The sequence below is a fragment of the Manacus candei genome, unplaced genomic scaffold (assembly GCF_025592945.1).
Source record: "Manacus candei isolate 608988 ecotype Guabito, Panama unplaced genomic scaffold, ASM2559294v1 h1tg000046l, whole genome shotgun sequence".
NCBI classification, from domain to species: domain Eukaryota; kingdom Metazoa; phylum Chordata; class Aves; order Passeriformes; family Pipridae; genus Manacus; species Manacus candei.
In genome coordinates this window covers 4,484,469-4,499,560 of record NW_026138094.1, presented here as the reverse complement: position 1 = coordinate 4,499,560, position 15,092 = coordinate 4,484,469, and the positions used below count along the sequence as shown (strand labels likewise).

General features: G+C 36.2%; 1 protein-coding gene across 2 annotated transcripts in view; it reads right to left on the bottom strand.

The window, feature by feature from the left end:
• The window catches only part of MYO5C (myosin VC), a 34,576-nt gene that overhangs the window by 17,299 nt on the left and 2,185 nt on the right, over positions 1-15,092 (bottom strand). The window contains exons 2-23 of one of the 2 annotated variants that reach the window (XM_051796997.1): positions 14,764-14,874; positions 13,757-13,922; positions 13,342-13,486; positions 12,772-12,928; positions 12,078-12,221; positions 11,055-11,136; positions 10,387-10,494; positions 9,756-9,862; positions 8,852-9,117; positions 8,332-8,413; positions 7,865-8,005; positions 6,678-6,803; positions 5,960-6,043; positions 4,983-5,117; positions 4,527-4,624; positions 3,897-3,983; positions 3,699-3,810; positions 2,545-2,756; positions 1,654-1,819; positions 1,124-1,270; positions 379-543; positions 49-142 (exon numbers count right to left, since the gene is read on the bottom strand). In XM_051796997.1, coding sequence (XP_051652957.1) covers positions 49-142; positions 379-543; positions 1,124-1,270; positions 1,654-1,819; positions 2,545-2,756; positions 3,699-3,810; positions 3,897-3,983; positions 4,527-4,624; positions 4,983-5,117; positions 5,960-6,043; positions 6,678-6,803; positions 7,865-8,005; positions 8,332-8,413; positions 8,852-9,117; positions 9,756-9,862; positions 10,387-10,494; positions 11,055-11,136; positions 12,078-12,221; positions 12,772-12,928; positions 13,342-13,486; positions 13,757-13,922; positions 14,764-14,874 — 2,935 coding nt within the window. Of the gene's footprint in view, positions 1-48; positions 143-378; positions 544-1,123; positions 1,271-1,653; positions 1,820-2,544; positions 2,757-3,698; positions 3,811-3,896; positions 3,984-4,526; positions 4,625-4,982; positions 5,118-5,959; positions 6,044-6,677; positions 6,804-7,864; positions 8,006-8,331; positions 8,414-8,851; positions 9,118-9,755; positions 9,863-10,386; positions 10,495-11,054; positions 11,137-11,755; positions 11,925-12,077; positions 12,222-12,771; positions 12,929-13,341; positions 13,487-13,756; positions 13,923-14,763; positions 14,875-15,092 lie in introns of those variants that run through there. The other variant, XM_051796998.1, reaches the window with a different exon arrangement.

The window sequence follows — 15,092 nt, the reverse complement described above, 5'->3', positions numbered from 1 at the left end:
AAATTTACCCCACTACAATGCCTTTGAAACTCCCTTTAGTTATTGTACCTTTCATTTCCTCAGTTTTTTCTTGGAGTTTTATTTCTAAGGTCTCTTTCTGTTCTTGTAATTCTTTATTCCGATTCTCGAGTTTTAAGATTTTCTGTACACACAAAAAGCAAGCATAATATACAAATTACAAAGGAGGAAGAAATAGGTCACAGAAGATGTTACATTTTAACAAGTATCTATGGACTTCCTTCCTTCTCTGCTGCCTCCCACATAAACACAAAAAAGTATAGTTACCTAGCAACTCTCAAATCATGCATCTGATAAATCCAGTAACTGAAAAAAAAAGGATTTAAAAATAAAAGCACCCAGATGGCAATTATAATTTACCTGTTCGCTGTCCTCTTTATACTTTTTCCCTTTCTCTTCGTATGTTCTCTTTTGAGCAGTTAACTTTTCAAGATCTGCTTCGAGTTTCTGAATTGTGTCCGTGTCACTCATGTGAGCTGAAGCCAAATTGGTCAATCGTTCCAGCAAACCATGATTTTCTCTACTCTACAATAAGCAGGACAGGTTAAAAGGAAACAAAAAAATGCACACCTGAAACTGTTCCATAGAATTTTGAAGGGAGCAGCTGACCTGCTTCTGCTCACCATCCCATACCAGTCATGATTATTTCAACCAGGGACTGTTTCCCTCAGTTAGATTAAAACTACCATTTTAAAGATGATTTGGCTGGTATGGCTCTCAAAAATAAAATGCAAAATAAACATAATGTGGAATTCCCAAAAATATGTTGTACCAGAGCAGTATCTCACACATCCTTCATACTAACAAGTAACCCCATCCAGAGACTGGATGGACTACTTAAAAAACAATTAAAAAAAAAAAGTTCATTGCAGATTCTTCTCATTTGCATAACTAACCCACAAATATAAGGAAATCCTAGGGGATTCTTTCTAGCCTGGATGTAGGAAGTCTAGCAGTTTATTATAAGGGACCATATCCCTTGCATATTCTCCCATCTTCTCAAGTAACATACAGATATTTAAATCCACATAAGCCTCTGGTCAACATAAGCACTTTTACTAGAACAGATGTGATAAAGTACAGATCATAAACTGGTTTCCCTCACCTGTTCCTCTATCTTCTTCTGCAGTTGCTGCACTCTGTATGAGAGCTGGATATTCAACACGAAGCGCCGAATATTCTGGAACCTGCGCCTGGCAAGCCACGCACGGGCGTATTTCTGAAGGACCACAGCCTTCTGTTCTTCACGCATCTTTAAAATAAAATATTAACATCTGTCTGTAATTATCTATGGCTCTGTCAGCAGCAATAACAACAGCCTGTGAGTCTACATACATGGGCAAGCACGATGCTTCTCATGAACGTATCAAAATACTCAAATTACCAGACTGCAGACACATTTGAGCCACTGTAGTAATCACACAAAATGATCTGCTTTAAGTATAAACCAGACAATGTTCTTGGTATCTACTGTGATTCAGTGTTTTTATAGTAACAATATAAAAACAGAGTAGAAGATATGAGAATGAGATATGCAAAAGGTAAAGTATTGGGGATCATTGTCCTTGTCTCCATTTTTCTCATAGAGTAACAGCTGTTTCTAGTCACTGAAATTAAATTTTTGATGGGCTGTACCTTCTGATATTTTTTTCTTGCTAGAAATCCTCTTGTATAAGCTTGTATTGTTACAGCAGCCACATGGATGAGCTGGCAAAGTCTACGGACCAGGTAACCCCGACAGTATTTCTGAATCGTTATAGCTGCCCACGTTTGCTTCAGATTTCTTGCAGTTATAGCTTGCCTTGATTCAAAAGACAACAAAGTTTACTTAGGTCACATTAGATTTCTCGTGCTCATTCCTTTGGTCAGTCAAATCAAACATACATACACACACACACACAAAAGACATTGAAAAAGGATATTCAAAACAAAACAAAACAAAAGATACTGAAAACAGGCATTTGCTATCTAAAATAAAGCTTTTTCTTCAAGCAAAGTGAAGGAGAGGGAGTTATCCACAGCCTTTGACATCTGTCCCCAAGCTGTTGTTCTGGTCTCTTTTTGAAAATTTCCAAGCCTACACAGAGCCATCTCTCTCTCAGTCTGTTTTGTGAATGACTGGTGCAGTTCCCTTGTTGCATAACTCCTTGCAATAATTTGTGCATAATAATTTGTAGACCCCATAAACTGATTTTCCTTTCTGCTCCCTGATATCTTCTCTGGCCCTGAAGCTCAGCAGTAACCCCTTGCTGACAACTGGGTCACATATCATCAGATAAGGACTGAGCTTACAGGTAGAGAGGCCTCTCAGGAATCTGACAGACAGCATTAGAAACCTGTTTAGAGTACATTCTTCGTATCAGCTGAATAACTCGAACATTTCCAAGTCCACAATTACAATCCAGAGGAAATGAAAATACAGCCTGAATTGCTCTTTCATAAAAATGACACTCTGGGCTTTAGTTTGATCTTCTATCTGCCTTCAGACACCCCCCAAAAGCAAATTCATTTATCAGCCAAGAGTACCGTACTGTCCGCTGCCCCCGGAAATACTGCTGGATGGTAACAGCTGCCTGCTTTGTGTGAAGGTATTTCTTCCTCTGCAGCCAGCCTCGAATACTCTTTTGGATCATGATGCACGCATGTCTCAGCTTATCTGATCGCAGTTTTTCTAAGTAAGCAACCTGTCCTGCTCTGAAAAAAATTTTTGTTCTCCCAAACTGATACTGGTTATGATCCTGAAAAAGAAAACAGTAGGTATATTGAGTTTTTAGTTTATTATTGTAGCCCAGACATTCTCTTCCTTTTATAAATTGTCACTTCAGGCAAGCTCTTCTGAAATGACATGATCTTGCTACAGAAGAATATCCTCTCTGTCCTCTTTGTAGATAAGAGTATGTGGGGAGAAAATCCACTTAGCAGGAAAAGACCCAGAGAATTACATCAAAAGTTGCACACTAGTGATCTAAAATTAAAGGGAGGCTTTGGACTTATCATCAAAGCCTTGAAAACAATCTCTTCACCCCCTTCTACAAGTCTCCCAAGGTTCCATGGGTTCAACACTACCTTTTGATGCACAATTCCGGCCTTGAATCAGTGACCTGTGTGAGCAAAAACTCAGGGGTGAAGCTGCTTTTAAGTTCAGGCTCTTACCCTTGGCCTGTGCCAGAGCTATGCAGCAAGTGTGCCTGTGTTTGGTTTTACACATCCCTGAGTCTGAACTCACTCCTGACACGCTGACTTGAGTTGCTGGCTTGACTGAGACCAGCCTCACCACTACCAGCTCGTCTAACAAATAGGAGAGACGTGTAAAATAGAACATTTTTAGAACAGTTCTCCAACATGCTGCATTCCACCATCAAAAGCCCTCTTGTGCTTGTAATACTTGACAAATCTATACCATTTACTGTTCACTGGTTTATAAATATAGGTAGAATATCTTCCATTTTGCAAGTGATAATGCTAAGCACAGAATGCTTAAATTCTCTATGGCCACATCATGACTGTCACAACACAATGTTACTGACTCACAAGCCTGTGTACAGCACACTAAATCAGGAAAAACAGTAATAACGTAAATATCTTCCCTATTTGAGGAGAAATACTACTCTTGGCAAAAGAGACCTTTTATTACTAATAGAAGCTGCAGTACATCTGTGGGTTGGTGCATACAAACTAACCTGGATTAGCCGCTGCAAAACAATCTTGCAAATCTGCTTTTTGTCATTTATGGAGAGCTCCTGCTGGGTCATAAGAATGCTGTAACGGCTGAAAAACTCAATGTAAGTCCACCTGGAAAATTAGAAGTTAACTAATTAATTTCATTTAACAGACAACCAAATATTTTTTGACCCAAGGAGGCTCACTGCCACCCCTACCTGGATGGATAGCTCTGTGCACTAATTCGAATAGTTTCCAAAACACCACAGGCTCGTAGCTGCTGAGTAACTCTTTTTGAATCAAACCTAAAAAAGTAGAGTTATATTTTACATTTCTACTGGGTCTGGCATGCTGTAATAATTAGAACCATTTTACTAACTGGATTTCTATTTCAACACTGTTCACACTTTTTCTGACTTCTAAAGCTTTTTTAAGTACTTCTGTGGACAAAAGGTATGTTCACAAAGAAAATGGCAATGGGTTTTACTCCTTGAATATAAACTGGTGCTAGTCTATACAATTCAAAATATCCATCAACTTAAACCAAAGGTGGGCAACCTTACCCCTAAAAATGTTCTCACAAATACACAAACACTAATATACAACTTAAAAAATATTAGGATAATAAAGAATTTTTAATGCATCAGTAACTATTACTGAATTATTCTATTTTTTTAAAATGACAATTTTTTTTTCTACTTTAGTTATCTTGCAAGGAGAAATATGTTCCATATGGGAAGTTGCTCAACAATAAGAATTTAACTTGCAGACATGTTGCTACAGTGAAATGGAAAAATACTCTTAATTTTAAAGGTAATGGAACAGTTCAACACCACTAACATACTTACTCAAAAGGCAACTTCTCATCATTTGGCTTTATGCACCGTACATAATGAGGGGTGGTTGCATTGAGTGTCACCATAAGCAAAGACAAAGAATTCCGGAACTAGAAAATACCAGACATAACAGTTCTGCTGATGAAACATTTCCAGCTGAGCAAAAATTCAAATCTTATTCTTTTAATTATTTATTAGGTTTTGGCTGGACACTGGGATATATATTCTTAGTGTTTACATCTTAAATGCAGGAAATTTAATTTGATGTAGCTAGGAGTCTCCTATATTTAAGTTAAACACACCTACTTATACCCAGTCCTGGAGCACTGCACTGTGGGTGGTTCTGGCTGTCCTGAAAACTGGACAGTCCCCCATGAACAATAACAGGATCCAGTATCACACTCTCAGACTGCCCAGTACACTTCCTTCAAAGCACAAGCATCATAGACTGGCACGTTTCTGCAGTACCTTACTGCCAACAGTTGTCCGGAGCTGTTTGTTGGGTGACTTGAGAACAGGTCTTGCAGATTTGATGTTTATAGTTGAACTGAAAGGTGAAACGGACACTGGATTGTCTTGAAAAAAATTTGCACACAGATGAAACTAAAAGTGTGGTGAAAGAATCAGAGTTAAATACTGTGTAACTGTAGCAACATTTAAATAAAAACAACATTTACTACAGCATAAAGTGCAAACCCCTTAATGCTTAGGCCAGGTATTGCAGGACTTGGAACTGGGTATTTAAGCCACAAACAAACAACTGAAGAAAGAGCTGGAATGATTCTGAGTCTGCTGCAAAGCACTTACACGTTTCACAGACAAAATTCAGCAGCTGTTAAGGCAGCCTGCAAAAGCTATTTCAGTATGAGCAAATACGGACATAAACACAGAGCAGAGTTAAAAATAAGACCACTTAAGGTTATATTTTCACAATATGTAATTCAAGATTATGTTTTTTGGTCAGATGAAGCTAACTTCTTAAGTTAACTCAAGGCTGTAGACTTCAAAGGGACGGGGCCTTCCAGCAGACGGGAAGTGGCAGGCACATATAAGACATCTGATGTTTTCCTTGCCTTGGCATTCTCTTAATCTCTTTTGAAGAATAAACAAAGGCAGTTGTTAATGATAAACTACCTATCAAAGCTGCACATAATGACTACAGGAAAAAAAGTTTTTCGGTTACAAGGATTACAAAATGGCCTTCAAGGGAGATATTAAAAAAACCTCCAACATAACTGGCAGAGTAAATGCACATATACAAAGAAGTTGAACACTGTGGTTTTTCATCTTCTATATTATTTTTATGTTAAAAATATATCCTTGGATGATATTAAAAAAAATTAAGACTAATTTTATATCAAAACAAATATTTTAAAACCAGATCTGAATTAATTCCAGTAAAGTAAGATATTAAAAAAATTAGTCATTACTGATTGTTCACAAACCTTGCTTTCTTTCAAGATTTCAATCAATACTTCATGTACTGTATCTCTGTTTTTTTCCAGAAATCCTTCACATTTATATTCTACCTGTGCAAACAGGCAAAATCATTAACTTCTCAGCAACACATAAACTGTTAGCAAAGCAATAATTTTTACTCTCTCAGTTGCAGTAGCCAAGAGCTCTTTATTAGTCTTAAACATGATGGCTGAAATTCTTCTTTTCCCAGTTCCATTATCTCAAGATTACATACACGCATATTGTAAATTTAGAAGCAAGACAAACTGTCAGAATCCACTGTCAACTGCAATTTCCTTCTGCCTTCATTAGGAATTTCTTTCCTCCTTTCTTCATTATACTATGGTTTCAAATCAAAATATCAAAAAAAGGAATACTGTATTTGAAATGTAAATAACTGAGATTAAAATGTGTATAGACTACAATTGTAATTATTCTACTTATACACTCTACTCTTTTTCTGCTTTTTATCTTGATGATTTATTTTTATACTCTCAAATTCATTATCTTAAGCACTTCTTATGTTTATATGGCACATTACAGACACTATCACCAATAAATAAATAGCACTATGTATTGAAGATCAATTTTATAGAAGTTCCAAACAAGTGTGGTTAATATTTCCTATTTTCTAATTCTGTTTCTTTTCTGAATGAGCTATTTCTAGAAACACAGTGAAACATTACTGGGTTGTTTACACTCTACCTTATCAGCAAAGTGTTGAATGATGAAAGACGTGTTTGACATCCTCGGCTTTTCAAAGAGTGCATTTTTGCTGACAAAATTATTATATAGCTTTTGAAGCCAGTTTTCATCTTTTCCATGAGGTAACTGTAAAAATGAGAAGGGTGATCTCTTTAGCAAACTTGTTGGACTGTTAAGGGCAGCAAAAACACTTACTGTCAATAAATACTCCGAATAAAACATCTTCAGTGAACTATGAGGCCTGACAACAACCAGTTTTTGCGTCTTCAAACTAATCAGTGGCTCCCTGTAGCAAATCATTTTATGAAAGAGCGTTGTATTAATCCACAAATTTGCTGACTAGAGTTAATTCTCTGGTGAGTCATAAATAATTTTGTCCTGAGAGGATGCTACCTGCAAATGGGGACAATGTGACCCCTGAGAATGCTAGTGAGCAGAACATGTCACCCATATTACTCCATGGATTCCAAGAGGTACAGATTGCCAATATCACCCAAACACCTTTTAGAGACCATTTTAACAGGGCTTAACTTTCCCTGACCTGTTCTTCCCTGGCAAAGCTTCTTCGATAGGTTTGGAAGCCTAAACAAACTACATATTACATAGAAAAAAAATAGATTAGGAATTTCTACAGTCAGGAGAGGACACAGAGAAAAAAATAGTAACACTGAAGAAAGAAAAGCAAAGATGTAGGTTTGGTGCATTCAACAAGTACTTATTAAAAAGCGAGACTGTGGGGGGCTTTTTTGTATCAAAATTAGTGATTTGTAGAATACCTTCATTTTCAAAATACTGGTGGAATAGACCCCTGGAGATTGAATAGTCCAAATTCCTGCTTGGATAACTGCTGTTTGAACTAAAATTCAGAAAATGTCAAAGGATGAAGATCCCACTGCACCTCTGTTTAACCTGTTCTAGTACTGCACTACCCTCACAGTGAAGAACTCTAATTACTGGATTGTCTTCTAGCTAAGGATCTAGTTTTAGGTTCTACAAGAGCAAAATAGACTAAGAGGCTTACAATTAAAATTACCAAATAGAGGGCAAATCTTAATGTTCCTTTTATGAGGAAAATGCTCTACTTCCCATATAAAAGGACAAAATATGGATTATAAGCCCAACTTGTAAAAATCTATGTAGGTTTTTTTTTTTTCTATGAGCTCTAAATGCAAGAATTTTTAAATTACCAAGCACTCTTCATCCAGAAGTTCTAAAATTCCCATTTTAGCTTCAATAAGGTCAATGACAGGCTGGTTGTCATAGAAGTCTATTAAAGTCCATGGGATATCTTCCTTCATATATTCTTCTTGTTCAAGTTTAAAGACATGCTGGATATGTGAAAATTATGCAAATGTAAGGTTACGAAAATTAAGGAAGAAAATAAATACAGTGTGTGCATGTGCATGGTTGTATACATAAGACAGAAAAAATATTTTTTATATTACATATCTGTCTTGTAAGAAAATAAACCCAGAAATTTTCATATGTATATGTGTATTTATGCATACATGTAAAAAAAAGTTTATTACTGGATAGTCATTATCCAGAAATATCCATTACTCAAGCACAAATAGCATTTGCTAATATCCATTACTGATAATCTAAAAACTGAAGTAAAGTAAGCTAAAGAACTGTAACAAATAAAAGAACATACCAGGTTAAATTGCTGCTGTAGCTTTTCATTAGCATAATTGATACAAAATTGTTCAAAACTGTTCACATCAAATGTTTCAAATCTGAAACACAATTCAAATAAGAAAAGAAAACATCCCTCAATATCAAAATCAAATGGTAGTATCTTTAAAGGATTTCAAGGCTATCCTAATGTTTCCAAGAAAATTAACTAGCCATAAAACCAATGAAGATGTTAAGGCATTTCAAAACTTCTTTAGAAGTTAATGTTACCACACATAACAGAGCTAAAAAAATCCAGAGTTAAATTTAAAAGTATCATATCAGAAGTTAAATTTAAACCTCATTCACAAAAGACACTAATATTTATAGTAGCTGAACATTTCCACTACTCTGGATGCTAAAGAACTCATATGACCATGACCTTTTAGTAAAACAACCCCCTCCAAATCCATTACCAGCACAAACTGAAAAATGCCTCTTATGAACTCTAAAGAAAAGGCACAACTTAGAAGTTAATTTGTTTCCAGAGACTGTCTTACCCATAAATGTCCAAAACACCAATAAAAGTATGTGGCTTGCCAGAGAACTGCAAAGCTTGGTTAATTCTTTCCACAATAAAGTCAAATAAATGAGAGTAGATCTTCTTTGCCAGAGCATCCCTTGCATTAACAGCCTGAGCTCTTGTCATTGGCTTTATTACAGTCTCTGAGGTTGTGATAATCTTCCGGTGGCACAACCATCGGGACATTTTGTCACAGTTTAAATCCAGAAGTTCACAGAATATACTGAGATGTTTATCTTCCATCTTTAAAAAAGATGAGTAAATATTATTAGATTACATTTATTACATTAACTGTTGTCTAGACAGTGAAATCCTTGCACTGCTGACATCAAACTATGATTTTTATTTTTAGATAGACAAGGGGCTGTGTTTACTACTTTGTCTGGCAAAATACCAAGATGAGCTGAAGCAAATAATACTGGATAGAACTACTGATACAGGAGAGAAAAACTTAGACTGGGTGAGATGCTTTGGATTAAGACACTGAAAGAAAGTTACTTTAGTCTGTGTTTAGGTGTTCTTGCTTTTTAGATTTGCACAGCTTGCTGGGACACATTCTGAGAAGCTTTGACAAAGCTCTGTTTCCTGTATCCTGCAGAGAGTCCCAAATGGCTTTTCCAACAGCTGTGGATCAATTGGATATGGGGTACTCTTAGCCACATTTTGCCTTTTGTTAAGACTTTCTGAACTTGGGCACAAAACAGCATCTGTGTTGACTCTCGCTGTGCCTCTGTACAGATGAAGATGGAGAAATCAATCAAGTTTAGTACACCAGATTTAACGCTGCTCAGAGCCCCAGATATGAGAGAAACTATTGCTAAAGGACTTCTGGCACAGAATATAATAGAAAATGTGGGTATATGAATGAGCTACTTCCTTACACTGATGGATGATCTTTCATCTCCAGCAGCTGCTATTTCCACGTTGCCCAAGTGTAGGATTGCTGCCAGCATTTTAAAAACATCCATCTGAAAATCCCCATTCAGACCTAAAAAAACAATTCTCAATTATTTTAAATACCCAGAAACAGTACAATTAATTAAAATAGAACAACGATGGACTACTTGCTTTGTTGTGTAGCCAAGAATTGTACAGCATCTCTGAGGAGTGCTATGCAAATCCTTGGTTCTGCCAATTTTCTGCCTGTCTGATCCGATGAAAGATTAGGCATAAATTCCTGTACCTCCCCAAGTGCCAGCTCAAGTCTAATTTGGCTTTCACATAAGCCATACAGGGGCAAAGAAGCTTCCAATTCCACTTCTGTCACAGCATGTTAGCTTAAGGGCCAGGAAGACTCCAGCCGTCAGTGATTCTGACCATTAACAATTAACATCAATTGCTAATTGCTCCTGCCTAGTACTTTTAAAACAGACTAACAGTACAATAAATAAGCTATGAAAGAAATTATTTTGGTAATTACTACTAACATTTTGGATAGTTCAGAAACAAACCACTTTGGCCCATTTCATAAAAAAAGAAAAGTCTATTGAAAATACATCCCCAAGAATTTACCCAGTAAGGCAAATGTCTTCTGAGTTTCCACCATATTTGCTCTGTCATCAACTCCTTCTATTACAGTGCTGCCACCCATCCGTGTGTAGTTAAATTCTTCTGCACTTCCTATAGATAAGAAGCAAAGCTTGTAATCCTGCAAAAATTAGGGACTGGGGATAGCCATTTGTTAAAACTCTTTATACCAAAAAATTAAAGAGGATGGCAGATGACAGCGTTTCAGTGATGAGCTGGAGGTCCTCTTTTCTCTGAGAGAAATCCATGAGCGTAACTCAGTTAAGCTGACAGAAATTAGTTCCTAGAAATCTTGATATTTCATCTAATAAACAATGGAGACTGAGTAAACACATACCTAAGGTCTGCTTCTCCCAGCTTCTCTGTAGATAAGTGAATCAAGCCCCTAAACTGTCAAGGCACCTGTCACTACAGAAAGTATAAGGTTTTCAAAGGCACTTAGGTACTTGACTGTGCACTACTTGAGTTACTAAGGATTTGCTACCAAGTTCAAAACAAACAGGATTAATAGCTAAGTGACTTAAAAATGCAGGTCCCATTTTAAGGCTGTGAGATTTATGCTATAAAGCACTTAACATCCTAGCATTTGAAACCCCAGCCTTAAAAATACTGCACTGCAAAAATGATGAGTAGATTATTTTCTTGAGACCTACCCAATTTAAGATGTTTATATTCAGGCTGCTTAGCAGATGCACACAGCTGATAAAATATATGGTAGTTTCTCTCATTCTCTGACTGTAAAATAAAGCAAAGAATAACACTACAGAAAAAAATAATTAACAACAGAACAAAGAAGCAAACAGAAAAACATTTGATATTCAAGACTATTGTAAAGTGATAATGTTGCCTGAGGGCTAAATTCTGCTGCAACATAGTCTGGCAAAGAAATTGCTCTATATTAAAACGGCACATCTTAGATTTCAGCATGATCTTTGGAAGTGATACATTCAAGTATACTTTATTTCCATTACCAATATGCTGAGTTCTTTCCCCAAGGATGTTACTATAATAATTTCTTCAGCTCCAACAACCATCTACTAATATGAACTGGCAAATACTGTAAGGAACAGCTGTGTAGGAGTGTCAGCTGAAACACTGCCCTGTGGTAACTCTGAAACCCCTCCATTTTCAAATCATCCTTCAGGCAGCAAACATATAGAAATATTTTTCAGTGTACTTAAAAAGTTGCAATACTATTAATAAAGAAACCTTTGTGAAAACAGTTTTATAAAATTAAATGCTTTCTTTAGGATATCATCACAATTATGCCCTGACCCTGTAGTGAGTCACATGCAATAAGCCCTGGCCTTATAAATTTTCAGCCATTTTTTTACTAAGACTCTCTCTACCCTACCTATGCTGCTCCTTTCCAGATACAACTGGCATGTGTTACTGTTGTGACAGCATGTTACAGATTTCTCAAATACTTCTTGCACTTAGCTCAGGGAATTGTCCCTGAGATGCATCCTTCACTTAACAGAAGGAAGAACACGAAGTAAAATAGTTTCTTTTTATAAATAATATAATCTCCTGTTAAAAAATAAATCCAATGCTGATTAGACACACTATTCAGAACTTCACATAATATTTCCTATATGAAATCAGGAAAGTATAGTAAAGTATAGTGCTTTTGTAGCTATACTGACAATGACTATTTTAAACTTTATTTTACCCACCTGAAAGACAACTCTGGATTTCTCAAGCAGGTATGTTCTCATGTTAGCTCCAATGATTTGGCAACTCCGATCAAAACTGATTTCAGTGTATTTTCCAAATCGACTGCTATTATCATTCCGTGTGGTTTTTGCATTGCCAACAGCCTACAAAAATTATAAACTTTAATGATTTGATTTACTTGGGTCTCTCATAAGAATAATTTTGACAAAACTTGACTCAACTGCAAGTTTCTAAAATCAAAGGTGCTCAGGGATCAATCTCAGCACTGAGTTGTGTTACTTAAATTTTGAGGCCCAAAACTGAAGACAAACCTCAAGTTAAACAGTATAATGTTACATAAACTGAGAACTAGAACTGTTTTTCTGTTATAAGGAACCTTAGCTGGTTTCTATTCCAACTAATAAAAACAAACAAACAACTTATTCAATACTGTTTTCTCATGATCTAATAGGTGGCCAGACAACACTCTGGAGGCAAACTAGTGCCTCCAAAGGGCCACTGGTAACTCAGACAGGACCTTCCTGAAGGTGACTACCTCTGTCCATCAGTAATATTCAGAGGTTAAACTTCTAAATTAGATATCTAACTCAAGCAGATAAAACATCTCGAAAGACTCCAAACAAAGATTCCCAGCAGCCCATGGAATTCTTTCCTTGATGAGTACAGGCTTGACAGACACCCTCTGAAACTTACCTCAGTTATTGGATTGGATGCCAATACTTTATCCTCCACGTGTGCATTGCTGCTTGACTTGCTCACAGTGGCAAAGTACCTCATAGTGTATCTTGCAGACACAGTCTTTCCAGCTCCTGATTCCCCGCTGACTATAATAGACTGATTTTTGTTATTTCTAGAACCAAATAATCAGACAGTTTAAATCAGACAGTTCAAATCAGACATGTCTAAAATCATGTATAAATGTAGGAATTATAAATTTGAAACAGATGTTTGAAATCACAGCTGTGGTCAACTCTCATATATCAGTTCCATCTTTCATCTACACTTCTCTTACACCAGTTGTAATCTCTAGGTTGGTGTCATTGCTATTCACTGAGCTAAGCCAGTGTTTTACTCCCCATCAAGAATGAAAATAGTTATGAACTCTAGAAATTCCTCAGCTGGTTAAGGAATTCGTCCTCCTTTAGTTAAGCCACCTATTCAAAGGTATTCTTAATAGCCAGTGGCACATACACAGTTAAATGACAATGAACACTGCCACTAGACTTCAGGTGTTATTTATGTACATTAAACAACATACTGAACCTTGCCATTTGCTTGTATGCTTCTTCTGCCACAGCAAATATATGTGGATCCATGTCCCCCATGTTTTGCCCACTATATGCATGGATAATAGCATCTCCATATATTGGCAACTCTTTATAGGGGTTTATTGCAACCAAAATTATTCCTACAACCAAGGGTGCAAAACAAAAATAAAACACAGGTTAGTTAAATGAAATGCTCATTTTTGGCAACAACACTTAAACTGATACAAAGCAGCAATATTTTATAAACTAGGTAGGAGATACTGATCAACAAACAAGTCTATGCTCATACATAAAACCAGTTAACATGAGTTAAAACATACTTGAGGAAAATATTACTCACATCATATTGAAAACTAACCCAAGATATTTTTTTAAATTTTTTTTTAAATATTGCATTTTACTTTGCTTACCACTATATGTGTAGATAAGTTTGGACTCCACAAAACGAACTTTGAGATTGTGTAGAACAGCTGGTTCATGGAGATAACTGAGTGCAGTGAGATCATTTTCACCAACAAGTATGTCAGGATTTCGTAGGGGTGGCAAAGCAGCTGGATCAACAGGGTAATTCAGTTCCTGTCAACAAAAACTACTTGAAACATCATAAAATGCATTATGTTTGCATAAACAGGAACTCCTCTTTGACCTTTACACAAAGTTACAGAGTTGATGGAGCACTGTCTGACCTATTTCATCAATTCCATACATCCCACTGAACTTGGGGGACTTGGAGCTCTTTGTTGCTAATGAAAAAGAAAGTTACATTCTCTTTATTTATGTTATTTTGTATTGAAATCTGTAAAAATGGTAAACAGGTTTAGCTCTCTAAACACATGCATATTTCAAGTACAGTAAAAGCAGCAGACCAGCTGCAACTGAATGAAAGCAAACACCTGGTCAGAACTCAAGGCAGCTCTATAACGATCCTTACTTGCAACCATTCAGTTTTCTTTACACAAAGATTATCACTCACTTCTGTTTCTTTCAACAAATCTATTTAATCATTCATTTAATAGCTGTCTTTATGGAACAGGAATACAGAAATGCTGTTTTCAAAATATTAAATCTGTAAAGAACTTGGATGCTAAAATTAACAGATCTTACATAAAGCAACAACTTTAGGGAAGAAAGAAGTACTAGCTAGCTCTGTGAGGATAACTGCTTTCCTCCAACTTAAGATGAGTTTCAGGGTTTGTTTCAAAAGTGATCTTTGAGGTATGTGCTATATACTTATGTTATACAGATAGTAGCATTGCAGTCCTCATATTTTTGAGTAGCAGCTGTTTACTGTACAAATTTCAATATGATGAAAAAAGAAAATATGGACATGTTATTTAGATCTCATAATGATGAGTCCTATATTTCCACATAAATATATTTCAGCAAACCCCACAATAATACAGGCTTTTCTCCTTACAGTTCCATCTTCTAATTGCACATGGAGAGAACGGTCTCCAGCTTTGTAGTTTTTTGTGATTTCTGCAGACTGCCAAACTTCTTCATTATCAGGGATCCAAACCCTATTGTACTAGAACAGAAAAACAAGATAATAGTTAGCTTAGCTATTATCATGATATTTGAATGTAAATATGCTGTTCAAACCATCTAGTTCTCCTTTGCTGAAGGTAAAATGCTGAAGCATAAGCAAACTCTTCAAATGTTCTGCCTGAGAAGCCATCAGAAACAGCACTTCTTAAAAGGACATAACACAGCTGTAAAACTCAGTAAGTAGGGAACTACTTCAGT